The sequence below is a fragment of the Oryctolagus cuniculus genome, chromosome 10 (assembly GCF_964237555.1).
Source record: "Oryctolagus cuniculus chromosome 10, mOryCun1.1, whole genome shotgun sequence".
NCBI lineage: Eukaryota > Metazoa > Chordata > Mammalia > Lagomorpha > Leporidae > Oryctolagus > Oryctolagus cuniculus.
The window spans coordinates 96,323,706-96,348,273 of NC_091441.1; the positions used below are offsets into that span (position 1 = coordinate 96,323,706).

The 24,568-nt window shown below is 47.2% G+C and overlaps 1 protein-coding gene across 9 annotated transcripts in view; it reads right to left on the reverse strand.

Moving 5' to 3' along the window:
* CACNA1D (calcium voltage-gated channel subunit alpha1 D) overlaps positions 1–24,568 on the reverse strand; it is a 520,755-nt gene that overhangs the window by 329,511 nt on the left and 166,676 nt on the right. For 6 of the 9 annotated variants that reach the window (XM_051852322.2, XM_051852311.2, XM_051852316.2 and 3 more), the window contains exon 1: positions 763–1,322. The exons of 1 other annotated variant lie outside the window; for it this stretch is intronic. In XM_051852322.2, coding sequence (XP_051708282.1) covers positions 763–829 — 67 coding nt within the window. In that variant the 5' untranslated portion in view covers positions 830–1,322. Of the gene's footprint in view, positions 1–762; positions 1,329–24,568 lie in introns of those variants that run through there. 2 more of the 9 variants (XM_070050710.1, XM_070050709.1) reach the window with 2 other exon arrangements.

The window sequence follows — 24,568 nt, forward strand, 5'->3', positions numbered from 1 at the left end:
GCCTTTCCCTCGGGGTGCGCTCACCCGGAAAGGCTTGAACCGGGGCTGGGGGGCGCCGGCAGTCTCCAAAGAGGGGGACTGTCCAGGCACTGCCCCAGCCCCAGTCGACCCAGCCGCGGCCGGCGTAGAAAGCGCACGTGGCGGCCGGGCCCGGGCCGCGACTCCCGGGCATCGCTAGGTTACCGCCGAGCGCGTCGCGGGCAGGGACATGCACTCCGCCGGGCCCCTTCCCTTGGGTCGCGGGACCCGGCCTCCCGCGTCGGGCCGGAGAGGGGTGCGCTTCACCCACCAGCGCCTAGGGTGACACCGGACAATCCTAGAATTTTCCGGATGCCACCAGGGGACCTTCTTCCTAAAGGGGGAGGGGGCGGGGGAGGAGAGGAAGGCCAGGAGCGACCGGGAAGGGGGCTCCGGCCAGACCCCAGCAGCCCCCTCCTCTGCTGCCTGGCCCGGGGGCGTTGAGGCAAAGTTGAGCCCGAGGACTCGGAACCTGCAGCGTCTCGGGCCGCTCAGCGCTCCACGGCCGCCCCCACCCCACAAATGCAGAATTAACTCTGACATTCAGGGCCTCAAGGGGAGAGCGGAGTGGCTGCAGCGCATCTCCCCTCCGCCGGCGGACGGCACCGAGCTGGGAGCGTCCTCGCCACCCCCCTCCACGCAGCCGGCGCGGCGGAGCCGCGGGGGGCGGGGGCGGGCAGGGGTGGGCACAGGGCCGCGGCGGGGACCGGATCCGGCCGCGGGCGCCAAGGCTTAGCTGCTCACCGTTCGCGTGGTCCGCTTGCTGCTGCCGTTGATGCTGCATTTTCTTCATCATCATCATCATCATCATCCACGAACATTGATTGAGCGCCTACTGTGTGCAGGGCACTGTGCTGGGCGCCCGGGCTGGGGACGCACAGGGAAGGGGGTTCCCGAGCACGCAGAAGACGCGGTCCCTGCCCTTATTCTCGCTCCGGCAGGGGGTGGGGAGCGCCGGGGACAAATAACAGAAAATACGGATAATTTATAAAAACCGCTCGCCACCCACGCTCCCTCTTTTTCAAAAATGGAGCAAAATAAACTTTTTAAAAAAATAAAATCAGATGTATATATTATCTCAATAATATATACATGGAATTTTCTTTTTTTTTTTTTTTTCCTTTTTTTTTTCTTTGCTGCAAAGGAGAATTGGCTTGGTCCGCTCCACTAGCGGAGGGGCGCCGCGGGGATGCCGGCCCGGCCGCCGGGGCCGCTCGGGGCGCCCCCCATGCCGCCTGCCGCCGCCGCCCGCCGCCCGCGCCGCCGCTGGCTCGGGACCACGGGCAGCCCGAGCTCACATCCGGGGACGGAGGCGCTCGCCCGCCCGCCCGCTCGCTCCGCGCCCGCCGCGCCGCGCCGCACGCCGGCTTCGCCCTGGCGACGCTGCGCGCCCGCCGCCGCCGTCCCCCGCGCTCCCCCCGCCCGCCCGAGCCTCCCACGGGCCGCGCCGCGCCGCACCCCGGAGACCGCCCGCGGCCCGGGGCCCTGTGCGCTCGGCGTGGCCGCCGCGTGGGATCCGGGTGCAGCCCGCACGGACTGGCCCGGCGAACCCGCGGGCTCCAGGGGGTTAAGCGCGCTCCTGCCGCGGGCCGCGGGGTTAACCCCCTCCGCGCCGCAGGGTGTGCTTGCTGGGCTCCCGGGGAACAGGCGGGCGGCGCCTGTGCATCCCGCGGCGGCGGAGCGCGGATTAACCGCTCCTCCCCCTGCATTTCTGGAAGGAGGGGGTTGCGGGCAGTGGAGGCGGGGCGGGGGGCGTAAGCTCCAGAGCCCGTACTGGGCTCTCCTCGTGGTACTCCGGGTCGGCACACCTGGAGGAGGCCCCGCCCCCTGGGAGCACAGGTGCGAGCCGGAGGCAGTGACTGCGCTGCCGAAGCGCACCCTGCGGGGGCCCTGCTCAGGTCCCTCGCGCCTCCAGAGCCTGGCAGGCGCACTCTCCCGCTGGGGGGATGGGAGCCTGCTCTCCAGAGAGCGCTCGCTGCCCCAGGTAACCGCGTCTCTCTCCCACCGGTTCTACAGAGCGCCCCCTCCTCCCTCCCACCGCACCCTGGCGCCGCCTTAGCCGAAGGGCGGGGTAGGGGGGGGCGAGCTGTGCCCTCCTCCCCTCCCCTCTCCTCCCCCACCGCGAATGTGCGGAGGCAGCGACGGGGGAGTCGGCGCCAGGGTCTGCGGGTTTGCTATCGCAGCCGGTCGCTGAGCCCCGCGCTCTGCTTTGTGACAGCTTCGCCGTCGCGTCCTCTGGGCACGGAGAGGCCCGCCGACGGCAGCTCCTGTCTGGAGGGGAGAACGGTGTCATCCGCTGGATGACTGATAGTTTTCATTTCGGGTCCGTGCCGGCTGTCGGAGAAGGGTATCTGCCTTGTTGCTTCCCGGGACGCGGTTTATTTGCTTTTGTTCCGATCTGCGTGTTCCCACCGCGTTTCAGAACGTTTGAGAACTGCGCGGATTAGCGTTTATGGGAAGGCGCTCCTTGCTCAAAGAAGACACACTGGGCATCCTGGGGGGAGGGGGGAGGCAGGGGTGACTGCGAAGAACCAGGTTCTCTTGCTCCGTTTGGGGAAAGAAGAGAGCAGGGAATCAGCCCTGTGGCCTAACGGTAAGGTAACCATGGCCCAGGCCGGTCGCCTAGAGCTGTTTCCCAGCCAGGATCTAAGGCGAGAGAAGACAGCTCCCTTCCCAGAGCCACCCCGCCGTGAAACAAGCGCACAGCCACTTTCAGGTCTCCCGGTCAGAAGCCCTGCCTCTCCAGCCCTTTTCTGCAAAGTCCACTCTTACTGTTTGTTCAGAATTCCACCCCTACTCCACCCTGTTCGGCCGGTGTCCATCATAAGGCACCAGCTAAGGACAAGGGTCAGGACACTTGTACTGCACCGGCGCTTCCCTCCACCACAGTCTGTGAAGGAAATAAAAGAAGGTGTGCGTCTCCTGCGGTGCAGAAGACGGGAGCTGAAGGGAGCAGGTACCAAGCAAGCGTCGTCCGAGGTTTAATTGAGGGGATCAGAGTTTTCACAGAAGAGAAGGCATTTTGACTCAATCTTTAAATCTGACAGGCACTGTGGGGGAGGGGGGAGGAGTGGGATGAAGAGGTGGAGCCCAGGGCAATGTTAGGGCATCGGAGCTAATGTGTCTGACACCATAGTGATGGATGTAGGACACTGTAAAGGTATCAAAACCCACACAACACAAAAAGAGGACCTAAGTTAACAATCATGCATCAGCACTGGTTCATCAGTGGTTACAAATGTATCACACTAATGCAAAAGAATAGTAATAAGAGAAATCATTGGAAGAAGGAGTATATTGGAACTGTGTACTTACTATGTAATTTTCCTGTACACTTAACTGCTCTTAAAAAATTTTCTATCAAAAACAAGAAGTTAGGGCCTGGCACTGTGGCACAGTGGGTTAAAGCCCCAGCCTGCAGCACCAGCATCCCATATGGGGGCCAGTTTCAGTACCGGCTGCTCCACTTCTGATCCAGCTCCCTGTTAATGTGTCTGGGAAAGCATAAAATGGCCCAAATTCTTAGCCCTCTGCACCCACATGGGAGACCTGGAAGAAGCTCCTGGCTTTTTTTTCCATTCAGCTCGAGCCATTGCAACAATTTAGGGAGTGAACCAACAGATGGAAGACATCTCTCTCTCTCTCTCTTTTTCTCTGTAACTCTTTCAAATAATCTTTAAAAAAAAAAAAACCAGGAGATTAATTTTTATGAATGGGATAAGAGGAACGAGCTTTGAGGGTAAGAATGAAAGCATCAGAGAGACCTAAGTGCAGGCAGGGCAGGGCATGTTTGAAAATAAGCAAGGGGCTGTTGTGGGGGCTCAGTGGGTGAAGCTGGTGCCTGTGACACCAGCATCCCATATGGCGCTGGTTTGAGTCCTGGGTTCCACTTCTGATCCAGCTCCCAGCTAATGCACCTGGGAAAGCGGTGGAGGAGGATGGTCCAAATACTTGGGCCCCTGCACCCACTTGGGAGACTGGGAAGAAGCTCTTGGCTCCTGACTTCTGGCTTCGGACCACTGCGACCAACTGGGGAGTTAGCCAGCAGATGGAAGATCTCTCTCTCTCTCTTTAACTCTCTCTCTGTTAACTCTGCCTTTCAAATAAATAAATGAATATTTAAAAGGGGGGGGCAGGAGTGCAGTGAGACTGACACAGGTAACCTGGTCCAGGAGAGGAAGGAGCAGAGAGGAAGGAGGTGGGCAGCGGGCACAGGAGTCCAGTTCCATGCTCTCTGCAGTGAGGAAATGTGAGCTGGGAGCGGCACGATGAAACTGCGGCATGGCCTCCTCCAGGCCACTCTGCTGCAGGTCTCACTGAAATAGATCTTGCTTTTAAATACAAAAAAAAAAAAAAAAAAAAAAAAAAAAGTGGCATGGGGTTTACGCTCCCACTCTTAATGAGTATATGGAATTGGAGTTTTTGACATTTCATCCTTGCAATGTCTCCAGCAAGGCTTTTGTTTGTTCTTCCAAGCTGGCATTGTGGCACAGCAGGGTTAAGTAACCACCTGCAACACTTGCATTCCAGATGAATGCAGCTTTCTGTCCTAGCTGCTCCACTTCTTTATTTATTTTTTAATTAGTTAATTTGTTTATTTGAAAGGCAAAATTACAGAGAGAGAGGACGAGATCCATCCTTTGGTTCACTCCTCAAATGTCCACAACAGTCAGCCTGGACCAGGCCAAAGCCAGGAGATTCTTCTGGGTCTCCCACGTGCATTCAGGGGCCCAATACTTGGGCCATCTTCTGCTGCTTTCCCAGGTTCATTAGCAAGCAGCTGGACAGGAAGTGGGGTAGCTGGACTCAAACTGGCACCCATGTGGAATGCTGTTGTTACAGATGGTGGCTTAACCCACTTTGCCTCTGCACCTGCCCCAAGCTGCTCTACTTCTGATCCAGCTCCCTGCTAATGTGTCTGGGAAGGCAGCAAAACATTTGGCCTAAGTACCTGGGCTGCCGCCACCTATGTGGGATACCCAGATGGTGTTCCAGGCTCCTGGCTTCAGCCTGGCCCAACCCCAGCCCTTTTGGCCATTTGGGGAGTGAACCAACAGATAATCAATCCCTCTCTCTCTCTCTCTCTCTCTCTCTCTCCCCCCTTCCCTCCCTTTCCCTCTCTCCCTCACTCCCTCACTCCCTCTCCTTTCTCTCCCTGTGTCTGCCTTTTGAATAAATAAATCTTCTTAAAAATTTATATTCCCCAATAGAGTAAATTAGTGAACAAATAAATCATAGCTTATATTTTGTAAAGGCTTCCTTTGTGTGCCAGAATCTAATGTAAGTATTTGACATGGATGAAGTCCTGGCATTCCCATTGCTACAAGGTATGTGACAAGTACTGTGATAACCTCATTTTATAGGTGACAAAACCAAGTCACCTAGGAGTTAAATAATTTGTCCCCAGCCACACACAATTAATCTAGTGGCTGAGACAACAAGGAATGAGGAAAAGCTAGAATAAAATTTCACCTCTAAATCAGCACATAGGCTAAGACCCAAATCTGTCATTAACACTCCATTGTGAAGTCCTGATCTCCATGGCTGCACTTGAGCGGTCACCAAAAAGTTCAGCAAAAAATACATATTATGAAAAAAACTATGTATGGATTTCAAAATTTTCTGGCACCACAATACGCATACTTTCTTCTTTTTTCCATGAATTTTGGAAGTCCCTATGTCTATAAAACAGTCCCGTTTGAAAGTACTGAACAGGCATTCTGCATGGATAGGATTCCCTGCGTGCACTGCATCTGAAAGAACCTTGCTGACGCCTCCATCCAGAGCCTCACACCAGAAGCCCTGGACCAGGAGCCAGATGCCCTCCCTCCATTCTTCCTCCCATACATAATGTATCTGATGCTCAGAAATCACCCTATCACTTCCCTAACCAACCAAACAGCAGCTGTTTCCCTTTCCTCCCACATCCATCCTCCGCTCCTCTGACTCGCCTTCAGCCTTCTCCTTTCACCCCATTCGCCTTCACTGTGGTCTGCAGTCTCCTCACTAGCCCATGAACATGCTGTGCTCATTTTTTTTTACAGGCAGAGTGGACAGAGAGAGAGAGAGAGAGACAGAGATCTTCCTTTGCCGTTGGTTCACCCTCCAATGGTGCACTGCTGCCGGCGCACCGCACTGATCCGATGGCAGGAGCCAGGTGCTTATCCTGGTCTCCCATGGGGTGCAGGGCCCAAGCACTTGGGCCATCCTCCACTGCACTCCCTGGCCACAGCAGAGAGCTGGCCTGGAAGAGGGGCAACCTGGACAGAATCCAGTGCCCCGACCAGGCCTAGAACCCAGTGTGCCGGCGCTGCTAGGTGGAGGATTAGCCTAGTGAGCCGCGGTGCCAGCCGCTGTGCTCATTTCTGACTCTGCAGTGGCTCCTGTTGATTCACTGACCTGAAATCCCTGCCTTACTGACTTCTGACTAAACCCTCCCATTTAACAAACCTCTGTGGAGTCCCCAGCTCCTCCCAGAAGCCTGCTCTGATGGCCCCTGCTGCCTGAATGCAATCCCGTCCCCACTGCCCAGTCTCCAAAGACCTCCGGCAACTGTTTCCTTGCTGACATCCATCCTTGTGTCTTGCGTGATTGTGTCTAGGTTATAAATCCTGCCACCACCCTGCCCTTCAAGCAAGGATCACCTCCTCAGCCCCTCCCCCAGCCACCAAGTGTTATGCTTGCTCACAGCAGGCACTAAATACTTTGATTAATCTACATGGGCTCATAAAAGCCCACAAATATCACTAGAAATTGTCAGCTAATATTTACCAAAAAATCCATAAGGTTTATGGCAGTACACTTGGCCCTTTGATGGTAAAATTATAAAAGAGAGAAAATTGGATCCTTTGCACACCAGGCATTCTCATTAAAGAAAACAAACAAGCAGATTGCAAAGGCTGTATGCAGAACAGCTCCATAAACAGCCCATGAAGTTGGGTCTCAGTCGCCACCCCTGGTGCTAAAAGGCAGCCCTGACCCACTAACCACCAGAACAGGTGGGTGAAGGGGAGGAGCGCAATTCCAAGGAGTGGAATGACATGCACAAGTGCAGAAGTCAGGGGGCGAGCATTAGGCTGCTACATAGAGGTACTTGGGAGATAGTGACGGTAGTGCAGTTACAAAGGCAATGGGGTGGTGGAAAGTCCCTAATGTCTGATTCACCCAGCCTTTGTGAGAATTTCTAATTTTAATTTTACATTTATTTTTATTTATTTGAAAGGCAGAAATACAGACAGACCTTCAAGCCACTCGTTCCCTCCTCATATGCCTGCCACAATCAGGCTGAGCTGGGCTGAAGCCAGGAGCTCAGAATTCCATCCCGGTCTCCCGCATGGGTGGCAGGGACCCAAGTACTTGGCCGTTTTCTGCTGCCTCTCAGGATGTGCACAAGCAAGAAATCAAAAGCAGAGCTGATACTTGAACCTGGACACTCTTACATGCAATAAAGGATTCCCAAGCGACACCTTAAAGACCAAATACCTACCCCTTCACCCAATCTTTCTTTTTCTTAGGACTCCTTTTGAAACTCTTAACAATGATGGTGGGCCCCACAGAGCTTTTGCTATAAAAAGAACAAAATAGAAGAGTGTCCTTCTTTTACACTTTTGCAAATCACTACTATCTGGCTGAAAAGAAAACAGCTGGAGTCTCATGGCTGCTTCTGCATTTTATCTGCAGTTCTATAATATTTGGGCTGAGGTATATGAAGAATGCCCAGCCTCACAGTCAAGTAGCTGGAAAACAGAGGGTGGTTTTAGCATGCTGTTCAAGTGATTGTGGGTACTAGTCTTTGCTCTGACACCAAACCTAAACTTTCAAAGTTTAGTTGAAATGTGGAATTGTAAACCATATCAGTAAAATGTTTTTATCCTCTGTTACATTAAAATCTGTCTGGAGTACAGTTTAGATGGACCTTTTACCCTGCATGACTTGGTAACGTCACACACAGGTCACTCGGAAAATACCGGCTCACCAAGCTACACACACTGATTTTCCAAATGTTGACATGTTTCATGATACAGCAGCAGAAAAGCACATTCTTTGATAACACCAACAGTCTCCTGAGAGGATCTGTAAATATGGAAAAACTGTCAAGCTCTGGGTACTAGAAGCTTTTCAAAATTCTAATTTTCACTTGAAAGCTCACATTTTATCAGTGGCACAAATACTGTCCAATTTTTTTTTTCTTTGAAGTAACTGGCTGTCTGTATTCTTGTTTTGTTTTGTTTTCAAGAAAATATCTGCTAGGGGCCAATGCTGTGGTGTAGTACATTAAGCCTCCACCTGTGGCGCTGGCATCCCATATGGGCACCGGTTTGAGGCTCATCTGCTCCATTTCCCATCCAGCTCCCTGCTAATGGCCTGGAAATCCAGTAGAAAATAGTCCAAGTCCTTGGGCCCCTGCACCCACTGGGAGACCTGGAAGAAGGTCCTGGCTCCTGGCCTCAGATAGGCCCAGCTCCAGCAGTTGCCACTATTTGAGGAGTGAACTAGGGAATAGAAGACCTCTCTCTGTGACTCTCCCTCTCTCTGTCTATAACTCTGCCTCTCAGATAAATAAATCTTTTTTAAAAAATCTGCTAAATACTTTGGTCTGAAAAACCAAAGTTGGTCAGGAAAAAAAAAATACTTCCATGCAAAAGGAACCCATTCAGCTTAACCGCAAACCATCACACAAGTGAGATGAACATGCCATGTAGCACAAGTGTTTTATGCATTTTTGCCAACACTATTAAAATTACTAAAAAGATAGCTACACAAAGATTTAGTAAAGTTTATCATTTTTACTGCTTCACCAAGTAGCTTCCTAAGTAAAACTGGATGTTTTTGTTTGTTTGTTTTAGTGTAAGCTCCTGACAGGCAATAATGCAATAGCCACCAGCATACTTTGGTGTCACTGCCTTTCCTTCCGCTAAGACCCCAGCAGTTTTAAACATTGTTGATTTTGTGCCATCAATGCAAATGTCAACACAGCAGAAAAAGCAAGTAGGTCTTAGTGCTGCTATGAAAACAGTTTTGACCTCAAAGACTCCTTGCAAGAGTCTTATGGTCCCCTGGATAAGGTTACCAGATAAAATACAGAATTCCCACCTATGGCATGGGACATACTTATATTTTAAAAAATTGTTACTTGAAATTCAAACTTAGTTGGGCTTCCTGTATTTTTATTTGCTATGACTGGGAATCTGTAGACCATACTTTGAAAACAGCTGCTCTAGGCCATTTCTGAACAGAGAAATTATATCAGAAATGTGCTTCATGAAAATAGCTCTAACCCCAGTGGGCAGGCCAGATCAAAGCATGGAAATATTCACAGGGCTCAGGGAAGTCTGCTGGGGCACTTTTTAACTGTAGTTACTGTGAGGGGCAGTGCTATTCTAAGACCGGGCAGAGAAAATACCCCTGCCGACCGGCGGCAGCTGCCAGCGGAGAGGATCCCCTATCCCGTGGTGCTAACTGGCCCCCTCCCCCTACTCCCGTCAGTACTTCTCAATTACAACAGACTTCTGCCCCACCCAGCAACATGCAAACTCCTTTCTTCTTGCTTTGGCCTCACTGCAAGTAGAGTCCAGCTGGTCTTTATCCTGCATCAAGTAACTGTTCGCTTGAAGAGCAGGATTCATGTTTCACAAAGTAGTTCAAGTTCCTTTAACTGGTTCATTCCCATTCCCCTTGACTCAACCGTTATGTCTTACCCATCCCTCTCTGATGCACCCAATCATCTCCACTTCCCCAGTTGGGAAATCCTGGCAGAATCTGGTATGTACAGTCAGCACCCCATTATCCATGCTGACTGAGGGGAGGGGGCAAATCCAAAGTTTCCTATTGGTGGCCAGGGTTCTTAACACTCTAACAGGGTATCCTGAATAGCCCAGATTTTAGAGCCAGGTATACCTAGGTTCCATTCCTGGCCCTGCCAGCTGCTAGCTAAGTCACTATGTGACTAGGGGAAGGCACTTATCCTCTTGGGGTCTCCATGTCCTTACATTTAAACATTTAAAATACTATCCATGTTGTTGCAAAGATTAAAAATAATATTGTGGAACCTCTGGGATGTATCACCAATTTGAGTCATAGAGTTTCTGTGAAGTTAACTAAATATACCCAGTTACAGGGAAAGGGAGGGAGGGAGGAACAATCTAAGTAGTGCTGCAGGGGTCTGCCCTTCCTTTGCTTGGTCTTTATAACTTAATCACCTTACTTGATTAAAGAAACAGTCAACTATAATGACACTCTGTTTTGTTAACAGCATTCTGTCAATGCAGTCCCACAGCAATAGAACACTGAGATTTTTAATAGTCTTTGTGTTTTGCTGAATTTTAATTTCCAGATACACTTTAGTGTTTAAGACTCAACATCAATCCTGATAACCTCCAAAGCAAATAAAGTGAGAGAGATAACTGTAAGCTAGGTATTTATACACACGCACCTACGGCACATGCCAAGCATGAATGTGGGCACATGGACACACACACATGCACGCTTGGACAATTCACACACACATGTGCACCCAGCATTGGCTTTGGTGGACACTCCTGAGAAAACCCCTCAGGGTACAAGCATTAGCCAGCTACTGGAAAGAAAGCTGGGATAATCACACGCTGTAATGGAAACACCAATCCGTACCTCATCAACCACAGGAGTAAATTTACAAGGACAGGAAGATGTTAGGGAGATCCAGAAAGTCAACAAACGTCAGAAATTTTATAGTTCAAACATTATAGTTTCCTTTTTGTTTCTTTGGAGCGCTTGTTTAAATATTCAATTCACAAAACAAAACTGAAGTTTAAATGGCACCAGGAGCTCTCAGACCTGGCACCCACCATGTGCATGGACCAGTTGACTTTTCTTGCTACTAAAAAAAAGAAACCTAAACCATAAATCCTTCTTGCTGACATAAGCTTTTTTAACTTTTAAATCAATGTTTTGGTGGAGCATTAAAAAGGAAATCATAAAAATATTAAGACTCTTCACTTCCTCAATCTTCTTCTAATACCCTTAGAAATAAGCAGCATAAATCTCAAGTGCTCCACACTTCTGTAACTCCCTTTGATTAAGAAAGCTCAGGGTACTTACTTAGCCAGTTTAGGGACATTTCTTTCTGTCTGGCAAAACTGCAATATAAAAACACAGTGACTTCTCTCAGCATCATGATATGGTCGAAAATGAATGCTATTGGGTGGCACCGCAGCTCACTAGGCTAATCCTCCACCTGCGGTGCTGGCACCCCAGGTTCTAGTCCCGGTCGGGGCGCCGGATTCTGTCCCGGTTGCTCCTCTTCCAGTCCAGCTCTCTGCTGTGGCCCAGGAGTGCAGTGGAGGAATGCCCAAGTGTTTGGGCCCTGCACCCACGTGGGAGACCAGGAGGAAGCACCTGGCTCCTGGCTTCGGATCAGCGCAGTGCGCCGGCAGCAGCGCACCAGGCACTGCGGTCATTGAGGGGTGAACCAACGGAAAAGGAAGACCTTTCTCTCTGTCTCTCTCTCTCACTGTCCACTCTGCCTGTCCAAAAAAAAAAAAAAAAAAAAAAGGATGCTATCAATTGCAATTGGACTGTGGGTTTGAAATTTTGATAAAAATGGCCAGATTTCATACTTCCTGAATTAAAATGCAACTTTTTAAAAAATATTTCAATTTGAGCAAATTTCACAAATGGAATGGCATACTGTAGGATCCCAAAACATTTTCTTGGAGAAAAATCATTACACAAACCCAGATAATTCACTAAGGATGAACTCTGTCTTGTTCTAATAACCAGGTTGGCACTGTATTACATTCATAAATATGGAACTTACTATTTCTCAATTTCATTTTTTTAGATCGCTATTTTTAATGTGTGTTTATAATACACTGAAGACATCTCAGTCAACCATGTATTGAGCAAAGTAACCACCATGGCAGGGAAACACACATGGTAAGTTTTATTGTCAACACATCTATAAAACTGAATAAATATTTGTTAGTGTTCCATTATGATAAATACAAGGAACACATGGGGCTAAAAGGGAACCATATCAAGAGTTCCATAATCTTTCTGGGGCCAGCATTGTGGTGTAGAGGATAAAGCCACTTCATTCATCCCGTGTGGGCACTGGTTCAAGTCCTTGGCTGTTCTGCTGCCCTTCCAGTTCCCTGCTAATGCCTGGGGGGGGGGGGGCAGTGGAGAACGGCACAGGTGTTTGGGTCCCTGCCACCCACACTGGGAAATCAGGATGAAGCTTCTAGCTCCTGGCTTCAGCCTGGCCAGTGATGGACGTTCCAACCATGTGGGGAGTGAACCAGTGGATGGAAGATCTCTCTCCCTCTGTCTCTATCTGTGTGTGTGTGTGTGTGCACATAACTCTCACTTCCAAAATAAATAAATAAATCTTTATTTAAAAGAAGAAGAAGCTCCTGGCTCCTGGCTTCAGATCAGCTCAGCTCTGGCCATTGCAGTCATTTGGAGAGTGAACCAGTGGAATGGAAGACCTTTCTGTCTCTCTGGCTCTATCTCTCTCTGTAACTCTGCCTTTCAAATAAATAAAATAATTCTTTAAAAAAAGAATATTCAGAGGGGCTATCTAGGTCACTATAGACAGCATTGCTTCCTTTACAGTTTTGCCAAAGGCCAGCAATGCACATATAACCAGGTGTGCATCACAGTTGCATAAAAACCTTATGGACTAACTGGGGAATCAGGCTGAAAAGGAAGAATGAGTATACTGGAAGGGTAGATCCCTGCTTTTTGGTATACTAGGAAAGAAAGAAACCCCCTCCCAAACTATCCTGGAAATGCATCCTCTGATTCCATGTGTTCTCTTCTTCTTCATCTATTTATACATGTGACATTCTGCTGTTCCTTTTTTTTAAAGTATTGTATTTAAATTGAACCTTGTAGTTCACAAACCATTCTCACATGAAATATTCATTTGCTCACTACAGCCCTATGAGGAAGATAAAATTCCTCATTTACTGAAGGAACTTGGGCATGGGCTGTTGCTAAGACATGGCAGAGCTTAGATTGGAATCCTGGATTTCCAGCTCCAAGCCTACCTCTTTCATCTCAGTGTGCATTTTCATCTGGTTTTCACCCTACTGTGGAGATGAGCCATGCATTAATGCTCGCCTTCCACGCTCCCTTTCAGAGAAGGATACCTGGGCTCTGCTGCCCGGGGGCACAGTGTGACTCCCAGGCTCCCATCATTCCAGCAGGTTCCCGATTTTCTCCCACTGTTTCCCTCCTCCCTGCTTTGATGACTTCACAGATGGGCAGCACTGTCAGCCATGGAAAAGAGATTCTGCTACACATAATTGTACTCCGAAAATATCACAGTCAAGTGTGTGGATGAGTCACAGAGTCTGCAGGGCAACATCACACTGGCCAGGCCCTCCTGGTAATGAACTCCACAGGCCTCTACAAGGTGGCCCAGACCATGGCCCTTCCCTTCCTCTAGGCAGAAGGTTGCTGAGGCCAAACTGAAAAGACATTCCTTGCTCTATCACCACACTGGATTCATGCATAGACATTTGGCCTGAAGTTTTCTAAAATTCCTTCCAAGTCTATGATTCTAATTTACATACAACACAAACCTTTATTCTATTATCTTGTCATCGTGTGCCATTTATGTGACTCCAGCTCCCAACACTATGATAATGGATTACAAGTTCATACTTCCAGTCCTGCCCTTTAACCTAAACCCCAATGCCACACAGTGACCTAAAGCCTGACAGTTGTTGTCACATCAAATCTAAGTGGTGAGATCCAAAGCCAAACTAGCTTCTCGGTATCCTCCACAAATCAGCTCACCCCACCAGCTTCTAGCTGTGACATTTTCTCAACCATCAGGGCTCAGTGCGGGACCAGCATTGTGGCAGAGTGAGTTAAGCCTCCACCTGAGACACTGGCATCCCATGTTGGCACTGGTTCAAGTCCTGGCTGCTCACTGCCAATCCAACTCCCTGGTAATGCACCCGGGGAAAGCACTGGAGGATGGCCCAAGTGTTTGGACACCTACATCCATGTGAGAAACCTAAAAGAAGCTCCTGGCTTTGGCCTGACCCAGCCCTGGCCATGTGGTCATTTGGGGAGCGAACCAGCAGATGGAAGATGTCTCTGTCTCTCCTTCTCTCTCTGTAACTGTGCCTTTCAAATAAATAAAATAAATCTTAAAAAAAAACCTCACAGCCAGCGCCGTGGCTCAATAGGCTAATCCTCTGCCTTGCAGCACCGGCACACCGGGTTCTAGTCCTAGTTGGGGTGCCGGATTCTGTCCCGGTTGCCCCTCTTCCAGGCTAGCTCTCTGCTATGGCCCGGGAGTGCAGTGGAGGATGGCCCAAGTGCTTGGGCCCTGCACCCCATGGGAGACCAGGAGAAGCACCTGGCTCCTGCCTTCGGATCAGCATGATGCGCCGGCAGCAGCGCATCAGCCGCGGCGGCCATTGGAGGGTGAACCAACGGCAAAAGGAAGACCTTTCTCTCTCTTTCTCTCTCTCACTGTCCACTCTGCCTGTCAAAAAAAAAAAAAAAAAAAAAGACTCACTGCAAAGGTGCTGTCTTCCTCATTTCTTGATTTGGGTCACCACCAGTAATTTCTGTTTCCTGTGCACACTCTTCACACTGGTATTTGACTGATCTTTATTAAATCTTCTTTCACTGTGCTATTTGTGCTATTTCCTGAGCCAACTTTTCATTCTTGCTTTATTGCCATGAAAACAGTAGCATGCAAGTTTGGCTTCAGGTTAGACTTTCTTAAAAGCTGCAGCATCCAAGTGGCATCCCAGAAAATTCCAACTCAGGAGGTCTGAGGTGGGGCTCAGTCATCAGTATCACTCAGAACCAATGTCCTGAGCTATAGTACTTTTTGGACTTTAGAAATCACCTCTGAATCTTCTTAAAAATGTAGGTTCCAACTTGGAAGGGCTGAAGTGGGGCTGAGGTTCTGCATGTCAGTTCCCAGGCCACACTGAGTATGCAGGTTCTAGTATTTCAAGAATAACCTCACATTCTGCCCAGATTTAAAGTGTTTGCCTCCTGTCCCACTGCTTCATGCCCTCCCAGGCCAGCCCTTGACCTCTGACACGTGAACCCAGCCTGCCTCACACGCTGGTTTGCTTGGAGTGCTTGACTCCCTTCCCTCTGCCAGGTAAGTCTCACCCCTCTATCAGGACCCAGCCCAGGCCCTCTTCTCCTGGTTAGTCCTCAACCACTCCGTGGTCTGTTTAGCTTCTTGTACTCTACACTCCCAGCACTGCAGCAAGTGCAGTAATCTCCCTATGCTATAATAAGTTCTGCAGCTGACAACAGAAAGAAAACTGGACTGAGAGAGAGAGTGAGGTGGAAAATGGGCATACCTAGAAAATCGTTTTCCCTTTCCAAAAAAAATGCCCCTACCTGGTGACAGTCTACCTGGCAAAGGCTAAATGAGGTCAGTGGTCTTGGGGTTTTCTTTTGTGAAGTCACTTATTTTATCGCACAACATCCTCAGAAACGTGGTCCAACAGGATAGTCCCGTGGACACGTGAGGCAAATTGTTAATACCATGCGCACGTGCCAGCAGCTGTTCACATGAAGAGGAACTTCAGAAATCACAGGACCGGGCCAGTGCTGTGGTGCAGTGGGCTGAGCCTCGGCCTGCAGTGCCGCCATCCCATATGGGTGCCGGTTCGTGTCCCAGCTGCTTCTCTTCCCAGCCAGTTCTCTGCTTATGGCCTAGGAAAGCAGAAGATGGCCCAAGAGCACATGGGAAACCCGGAAGAAGCTCCTGGCTCCTGGCTTCGGATTGGCCCAGCTCTGGCCATTGCGGCCATTTGGGGGAGCAAACCAGCCAATGGAAGACCTTTCTCTCTGTCTCTCCCTCTCTCTGTCTGTAACTCTACCTCTTAAGCAAATAAATAAATAAATTTTTTTTTTCAAAAAATCACGTGATCCAGCTGTCCATCTCCTCCTCTTTCTATTGATAAGGAAGCTAAAGCCCTGGGAAGAGAAATAGCTTCTGCATGTCCCCAACTGGTGGGTAGCAGATCCAGGACGAGAATCCAGATTTCTGAGGTTTGGGGTCTTCCAGACATAGAATCTTCCTAAACATATAAGGGGAGACGCTAGGATACCACACACACAGTGGGTGAATGCAGTGTGACTCAATGGGCTGGATAAACTTCCAGGAAACTCTAAACAGCAAGGCATTACAAAATAGCAAACTACAAGACAGGCTACCCTTACCATATACATGGCAGAGTTCACTTGCCTTCCCCAGAGGTCAAACCCTACTATCTCCTGCAAGACTCTTATACATCCTACTGAAACAAACGCACCTTTTCACCCCTGGCTTCAAGCTCTTCTACAATCTGGCCTTAACCTAACCTTCCAGCATCCCTCCAGTCAGACAAACCATTTCTCACATATGCCTTTGAGCGATTGCTAACTCTTCAGCCGCCAGATTGCTTTCCGGGTGCATGAGCCCATGTGGACCTTGTTAGATCTGCTCTGTGCCCTCTGAGACCTGGAAGCTGGGCAACTGAGCTGGGAGACTATTCCCCGAAAACACAGGTCCAGACCTCACAGTGGGCCGGCCTTTAAGGATCTGTGGGTACTATCTTTCCAGGATAAAGAGTTTTTTCTTTTCTCAATGGCTTCCTCACGCCACCACAGGTGCCGTTCCACTGTGTGGAGCTCAGACGACTGTCTTGCTGTGGCCGGAGATGTTTAATTGGATCTTAAAAGACAAGCTAGCAGCAGGGAGCTGATTGTCGGCCCTCTGACAAGATCATAGAGCAAGGCAGCCCAGCAGCAAGGAGGAGGTGACCTGCTCTGTGTCACTGCTGTCTCCACCTGTGAGGCCTGAGTGTTAGGAAGGAAGGAGAGAGACAGCACTGGCAGGAGAGCCCCCAGCCCAGCCCGTGCCACATTGTCCTGCATTGTGTTTTTACCCCAAGAATTGTATTCTCTCAGGAGGCAAGTGATCTCCTTTTTAGCTAAACTTCCCCATCCAAGACAAACTTCTCTAAATCTTAATAAGATGTTTTATGTTCTTATAATACTTTCTTATTTCCATGCCACATCCCTTTAAGCCTCACTAAACCTCAGAGACAGGCCAGGGAAAATATTATCACTTGCAGTTTACAAAGGAGTGAAGTGGGACTCATTACACTGGGTTATGAGTTTGCCAAGGTTGTACAACTAGTAAATGGTTAAGCCAGAACTGGGTATCAGTTGTCAAAGATCACTGATGAGACAGTAGATAAAAGCTGTTTTGAACATGACAAGTATACAGTTTCAATTTCTGCTTCTTAATATGATTCCTGGAAGAAAAAAGATCCCTTTGTTGTGACAGGACATAAAGAGCAGACTATGTCTGAAGAGCTAATTAATTTTTTTTATGTGAGGGGCAGAGTGAGAGAGAGAGAGAGAGGGAGAAATGGAGACAGACAGACAAGATTCCCATCTACCAGTTCACTCCCCAGATGCCCACAAGAGCTGGGGCTGGGCTAGGGCGAAAGCTAGGAGCCAGGAACACAATCCAGGTCTCCCATACAGATGGCAACAGCAGCCTAATTACTCAAGACATCAGCACTGCCTCCCAGTTTCTGCATCAGCAGAATGCTAGAGCCAGGAGCTGGAGCCAAGAATTGGGCCCATGGACTCCAATGGGGGATGTGGGCATCTTAACCACTGAACTAAATGCTCACTCCATAAAGGCTAATTAAAAATGGAGGCTGTCACATCACTTTCATCTTTGGGTTGGCAGAAACCTTACAGAGACACAGACATTTCCAAAGCATAGGAAGATGTCTGACAATGCCGGGCACGGAGGAGTTTACAGATCCTTGGAGGAGGAGGAGAAGCTGTGGGTGCTGCTGCGGCTTAGACAGGGTCTGCACGTCCCCCAGGGCATCATGTGCTGAAATGTAATCGTTATGGTGAGTACTGAGAGGATGGAGATGTTCCAATTCTCTTTAGGTTCGGGGCCTTTGGGTGTGATAAGGTCATTAGGGTGGAGCCTCATGATTCAATCCTTGTGCTTTAAGCAGAGTGAGGGACACACAGAGACACAGATGCAAACTCCCTGTCTCTTGAAAGGGTGATGGGATGCTGCCAATGGGGGCCTTACAACCCTGCACCTCCAGAACTGCAAACCTCAGTCAACCTCTTTTCTTTGTAAAATAACCTTCCTTGGGCATTCCATCATAGCAATGGGAAATGGACTACTACAGGTGTTATTCCAAGCCAGATAATGTACAGTGTGGCCTTAAGGCCAGATTGCCTAACTCATCCTCAGGATGAATAGGGTTCTAGCAGGTCATATCTGCCACTGCGTATCGGAAGGGATTCCTGCACAACTCTTTTCTCAGAAAGGACTTAGGAGAAAAACCTCGAGAATAAACAGATGTTGCTGCTCCATCTTAAGGCTGCCACACACTTCACTTCACTTTGAAATGCAGAAGGATGTCACTTTTGTTGAAATGGAGAAAAGCACCCATTTTTCAGCCTTGCGTGTGGAAAGGTCTTTGCCCTCTTCTCAGTAAGATCTGTATGTTGCTCAGGAGGCACAGAAGGTGCTACAGCGCTGTAAGAAAACTGGCCAAGTGGAGGCCAAAATGAAGGCAGGAAAAATGAAAGCCAAACCAGCCGGAATCACTGTCCTTCTCAGAGAGATCTGCATATTCAAAGAACATGAATTTCAAAACACATCTTGTTAATGTAATTCTTATAAATTCACGGTAATGAGAAAATCCGAAAGCAACACTATCCCGATGCAGCAAGAATTTACAGCTTATATAAAGAATAACTCAAGAGATTTGACTTCCTGTTTCAAAAGGACTGAGTGAAATATTTCTACTGTCATTCTCTTTCCACAAGTATCCTAACAATAAGAAGGAAAAAAAAAACATGAAAACACAAATGATACCCTGAGCTGTAATACATGAATAGAGAAAGCACGTGAAGAAAGGTAATAACTTAGCAGAACTAAAATTTGGTGTCTCCAGAGAGATTCCAACAGAAGGCAAACCAATTTATCCTACCCCTCCACTCCCCCAAGAAAAACAGAAAGTCACAGGAATTGTGGGCCACAGGTACTACAAAAAGGTGTGATTGCAGTTCCAGTCTGATAGTAGCATGATGTCTTAGTGAAAGTACCCTTCCAACCAATAAAAGTTATAAAATCAGGACAGTGTAAAAAAAAACTGTGAAACCACTGGAAAGTGACCAGAACAAAACAGACACTGGAAGGAAGTTAACCCTCGAAAAATGGGAACTGCAGCTGCAGAAATTTGGTATTTGTGGCTGTTTGCCTGCAGGTACTCCCCTATCTGTGCATTGTGGATTGGAAAAGTTTAATGTTACTGCCTTGAGGCGTTAGAGAACAAAGTTTAGACTAGCAGACAGGTTGGAAAATTACAAGTGAAATCCCATAAAAGGGGTATCCACAAAGAATACAATCCCAAATATCTGAGAATAAGCTCTACCCAAATCATTGACACTTCACTATTATTTCACAAGTAAAATTCCAGGAGACCCCACAAAAACACCAGCTACTAGCTGGAAGAACTTAGTAGAGACTTGTGCTATTGCCCACGTCAGGGGAGAAAGTTTTGGATCTAGTTCAACTAAGTTAACTGACTTCAAGACCAAAATCCAGCATGATTTGGATGCAAATAACTGAGTCCTATGTCCCTACAACTCATCATTCACAATGTCCTACATTCAATCAAGTTATTAGACACACAGAGCAGAAATATGTGATGCATATCAAGGGGAGGGGAATTAACAGAAGCAATCTCAAGGTGACACTGATGTTGCAATTCATAGACTAGAGTTTTCATTAAAATACATCCAATGACAAATAAAAATATAGGCACAATAAATTACTGATGAAGACTCTCAGCAAAGAAATTGAATCTATAAAAAGTGAAAAGTCTAGAACTAAATCATATAATAACAGAAATAAAAACAATTACTCTATAGACTTAACAAAAAAAATGGAGATGATAGAGAATACTCCATGAACTTGAAGAATGGCAGAAATCTATTAAGAACTAAAGATCAGAGACAAACTAAAGAAAAATAGATAATCATGGACTGTGGTTCAATATTAACCAGTCTAATATAAGTCCTAAATGGAAAGAAGAGACCAAAAAATGGGAAAAAAATAATGTTTGTTGGGAAGCAGGCCACACAGCAGACTCATAGAATGATAAATGCCCTAAATAGCACTCTGACCTCAGAATCAGCCTTTAAGGCATTCAGATCTGGCTTAAACGCCCATGGGAGCATTGAAAGCCAAGACACTGTGGCAAAAAATGATCTACACAAAGTATCTCTGTGAGTGAGATCCCGGTGGAAAGAAGGGGCCATCAAAGAAGGATGTACTTTTCTCTGAAGGGAAGAGAGAACTTCCACTTTGCTTATGGCCCTATCTAAATACTGACGGAGCTGGTGGACTCTAAAGGCTTCCATAGCCTTGGCAGCTCATGAAAAGAGACTCAGGTAATCACTGATAAAATAAATAAGAGTGTCAATTGTTAAATCAACAACAGGAGTCACTGTGTACTTGCTCCTCATGTAGGACCTCTGTACTTAATGAGTTGTACTATGAGAATTAGGGGTAAAATTTGTCTTCAAACTGTACTTTATACTTTGTGTGTCTGTGTGGGTACAAACTGTTGAAATCTTTCCTTGGTATAGAGTTGGTCTTCTGTAGATAAAGATAATTAATAATGAACCTTAATGAAGAAAGGGATGGGAAAGGGAGTAGGAGGTAGGACGGTTTGGGGACAGGAGGGCAGGTATGGGGAGAAGAACCACTATATTCCTAAAGCTGTACCTATGAAGTTTATATTTATTGGAGCCAGCGCTGTGGCTCACTTGGTTAATCCTCTGCCTGCAGCACAGGCATCCCATATGGGTGCCGGGTTCTAGTCCCGGTTGCTGCTCTTCCAGTCCAGCTCTCTGATGTGGCCCAGGAGGGCATTGGAGAATGGCCCAAGTGCTTGGGCCCCAGAACCCGCCAGGTGCTTCCTCCTGGTCTCCCATGTGGGTGCAGGGGCCCAAGCACTTGGGCCATTCTCCAATGCCCTGGCTCCTGGCTTCAGATCAGTGTAGCTCCGGCCATAGCAGCCATTTGGGGAGTGAACCAATGGAAGGAAGACCTTTCTCTCTCTCTCTCTCTCTCTCTCTCTCACTGTCTATCTGTCAAATAAATTTTAAAAAAAGAAATTTATATTTATTAAGTAAAAGCTTTCTAAAAAAAGTTTGAAAAAATAATCAATGAAATTTTCCCAAATCTGTTGATAAACAAGCAAGAAATTCAGAAAAATACAGGCAGGAAAAATGCAATAAAGAAAATCACACCTACACACATTCACCAAACTGTTGAGAGTAAAAGACAAAATCCCAAAAGTTGCTGAAGAAAAATGACCCATCAACATGCTCAAGCTGACTTGCCCCAAATGGTAGAGTTAGAAACATACCAGGGGATTCCAATTCAATCCCATCAAGGTGGCATGTACCAATGCCATCTCACTAGTCCAAGTGATCAATTTCAGTTCACAACTGATCATAATGAAAGGACTAAGAGTCAAAGGGAGCACATAAACAAGTCTAGTACCTGCTAACACTAACCGATGGAATAAATAAAGGGGAGAGTGATCCAACATGGGAAGTGAGATACTCAGCAGACTCATAGAATGGCAGATGTCCTAAATAGCACTCTGGCCTCAGAATCAGCCCTAAAGGCATTCGGATCTGGCTGAAAAGCCCATGAGAGTATTTCAGGCATGGAAAGCCAAGACACTCTGGCAAAAGATCTCTGCGAGTGAGATCCCAGTGGAAAGAACAGGTCTTCAAAGAAGGAGGTACCTTTCTCTGAAGGGAGGAGAGAACCTCCACTTTGACTATGACCTTGTCTAAATAAGATAAGAATCGGAGAACTCAGAGGGCTTCCATAGCCTTGGAAACTCATGACCGGAGCATAGGGAGACTACTGATGCCATAGACAGGAGTGTCAATTGGTAAAGTCAACAACAGGAGTCATTGTGCACTTACTCCTCATGTAGGATCTCTCTCCTTGATGTGCTGTGTATTGAGATTTAATGCTATAACGAGTACTCAAACAATATATTTCACTTTGTGTTTTTATGGGGGTGCAAACTGTTGAAATCTTTACTTAATGCATACTAAACTGATCCTCTGTAAAAAAAAAAAAAAGAAAGAAATTATCAATTCCCAACTTGACTCTCACTGGGATTAAACATGACAATAGGTCTGATCTGATTTCATCATCATTTAAAAAAAATCATCTATTATTTCTCACTTTATGTTTCTGTGTGAGAGCAAACTGTTGAAATCCTTACTTAATGTATACTAAGCTGATCTTCTGTATATTAAGATAATCGAAAATGAATCTTGATGTGAATGGAAGGGGAGAGGGAGTGGGAAAGGGGAGGGTTGTGGGTGGGAGGGACGGTATGTGGGGGAAGCCATTGTAATCCATAAATCGTACTTTGGAAATTTATATTCATTAAATAAAAGTGAAAAAAAAAAGAAAAATGACCCATCACACACAGAATAAAAAAAAAAAAAAGAATGGCATATGATGACTTCTGCGTGGAAAAAAACTAAGGTTGAAAGATAATGGAATAGTGTCTTTAAAGTGCTAAAAGAAAAAAATCATTCAATTCAGATTTATTTTTCCTTCAAAAAGGAAAGTAAAATGAAGTCATTTCTAAATACATGAAAACTTAGGAAACTGCAATAACACTAACAGAAATGCAAAATTAATTTCTTCAGGCTGAAGAGGATTTCTTTGGATACTAGATAGAAAAATCGAGTCTATGAGAAGAAGTGAAGGGATTCGGCCGAGGCCACAAGACTAAACAATAGCAGAGCCAGAATCTGAGCCCCAGTCTGCTCAACAGCAGAATCCATACCAGCTGTGGCCAGAGCTGTGGCTCAGCAGATTAACTCCCTGGCCTGAAGTGCCGGCATCCCATATGGGCACTGGGTCGAGTCTCGGCTGCTCCTCTTTCAATCCAGCTCTCTGCTGTGGCCTGGGAAAGCAGTGGAAGACAGCCCAGGTCGTTGGGCCCCTGTGCCTACGTGGGAGACCCGGAGGAAGTTCCTGGCTCCTGGCTTTGGATCGGCACAGCTCTGGCTGTTGCGGCTAATTGGGGAGTGAACCATCAGATGGAAGACCTCTCTCTCTCTCTGCCTCTCCTCTCTGTGTAACTCTGACTTTCAAATAAATAAATAAATAAATATTTTTAAAAAAAGATAATATGGTAAGCCTATATGATAGAGTTCAAAATTCGTATCAACATAAAATACTAAAAAATAAACTCAAGGACCAACATTGTGGCATAGCAGGTAAAGATGCCATCTGCAATGTAGGAGTCCCATGTGGGCACTGGTTCATGTCTCAGTTGCTCCACTTCTGCTCCAGCTCCATGCTAATGGCCTGGTAAAAGCAGCACAGGATGGTCCAAGTGCTTGGCCCCTGCTACCCATGTAGGAGACCTACAGGAGACCTACAGGAAGCTCCTGGCTCCAGGCTGTGGCCTGGCCCAGCCCCGGCCATTGTGGCCATCTGGGGAGAAAACCAGAGGATGGAAGATCACTCTCTTTCTTTCTCTCTCTTTCCCTCTATAACTCCGACTTTCAGATAAATAAAGAAATCTTTAAAAATAAATAAATAAATAAATAAGCTAAAAAACAGTAGGGTGAAAATTAAAACAGTAACCTTGTATGGTTCCCATATTTTATATGAAGTAGGAGAATATTAATTCTAAGCTGCACTGGAACATATCAAAACACATATTGGGGCTGGTGCTGTGGCATAGTGGGTAAAGCCACCGCCTGCAGTGCCACATCCCATATGGCTGTGGGATATATGGATATATGGGACCCTGTCAACCATGTGGGAGACCAAGATGGAATTCCTGGCTCTTGGCTTTAGCTTGGCCCAGACTTGGCTGTTGTGGGCATTTAGAGTTTGAGTGCCAGCTGCTCCAATTCTAATCTAGCTCTCTGCTGTGGCCTAGGAAACCAGTAGAAGAAAGCCCAAGTGTTTGGGCCCCTGCACCCATGTGGGAGACCCAAAAGAGGCTCCTGGCTCCTGACTTCAGATTGGTGCAGCTCCGGCCATTTTTGCCAATTGGTGAGTGAACCAGCAGATGGAAGAGCTCTCGTTCTCTCTGTCTCTCCTTCTCTCTGTGTAACACTGATTTTCAAATAAATAAATAAATCTTTAAAAAAAAAAAACACGTATTGTAATTCTTAGAGCAACCACTAAAAATATGCCAAGACATAAAGCTAAGAAGGGTTATAATAAAATTTTATTAACCCCAATAGGTAAAGAAAGGAGGATCCAAGGAACAGAAAAATCTTACCAGGCAAATAGAAAAAAGATGAAAATCTACTTCAAATGTAGATTGACTAAATTCTATAATTTGAAGGGATAGCTATTTTTAGACTAGATAAAAGTCATGAACAAATTATATGTTGTCAACAAGAAACATATTAAATAAAAGACACAGATAGGATGGAAAAAGAAATATCACACAAACACTAATCA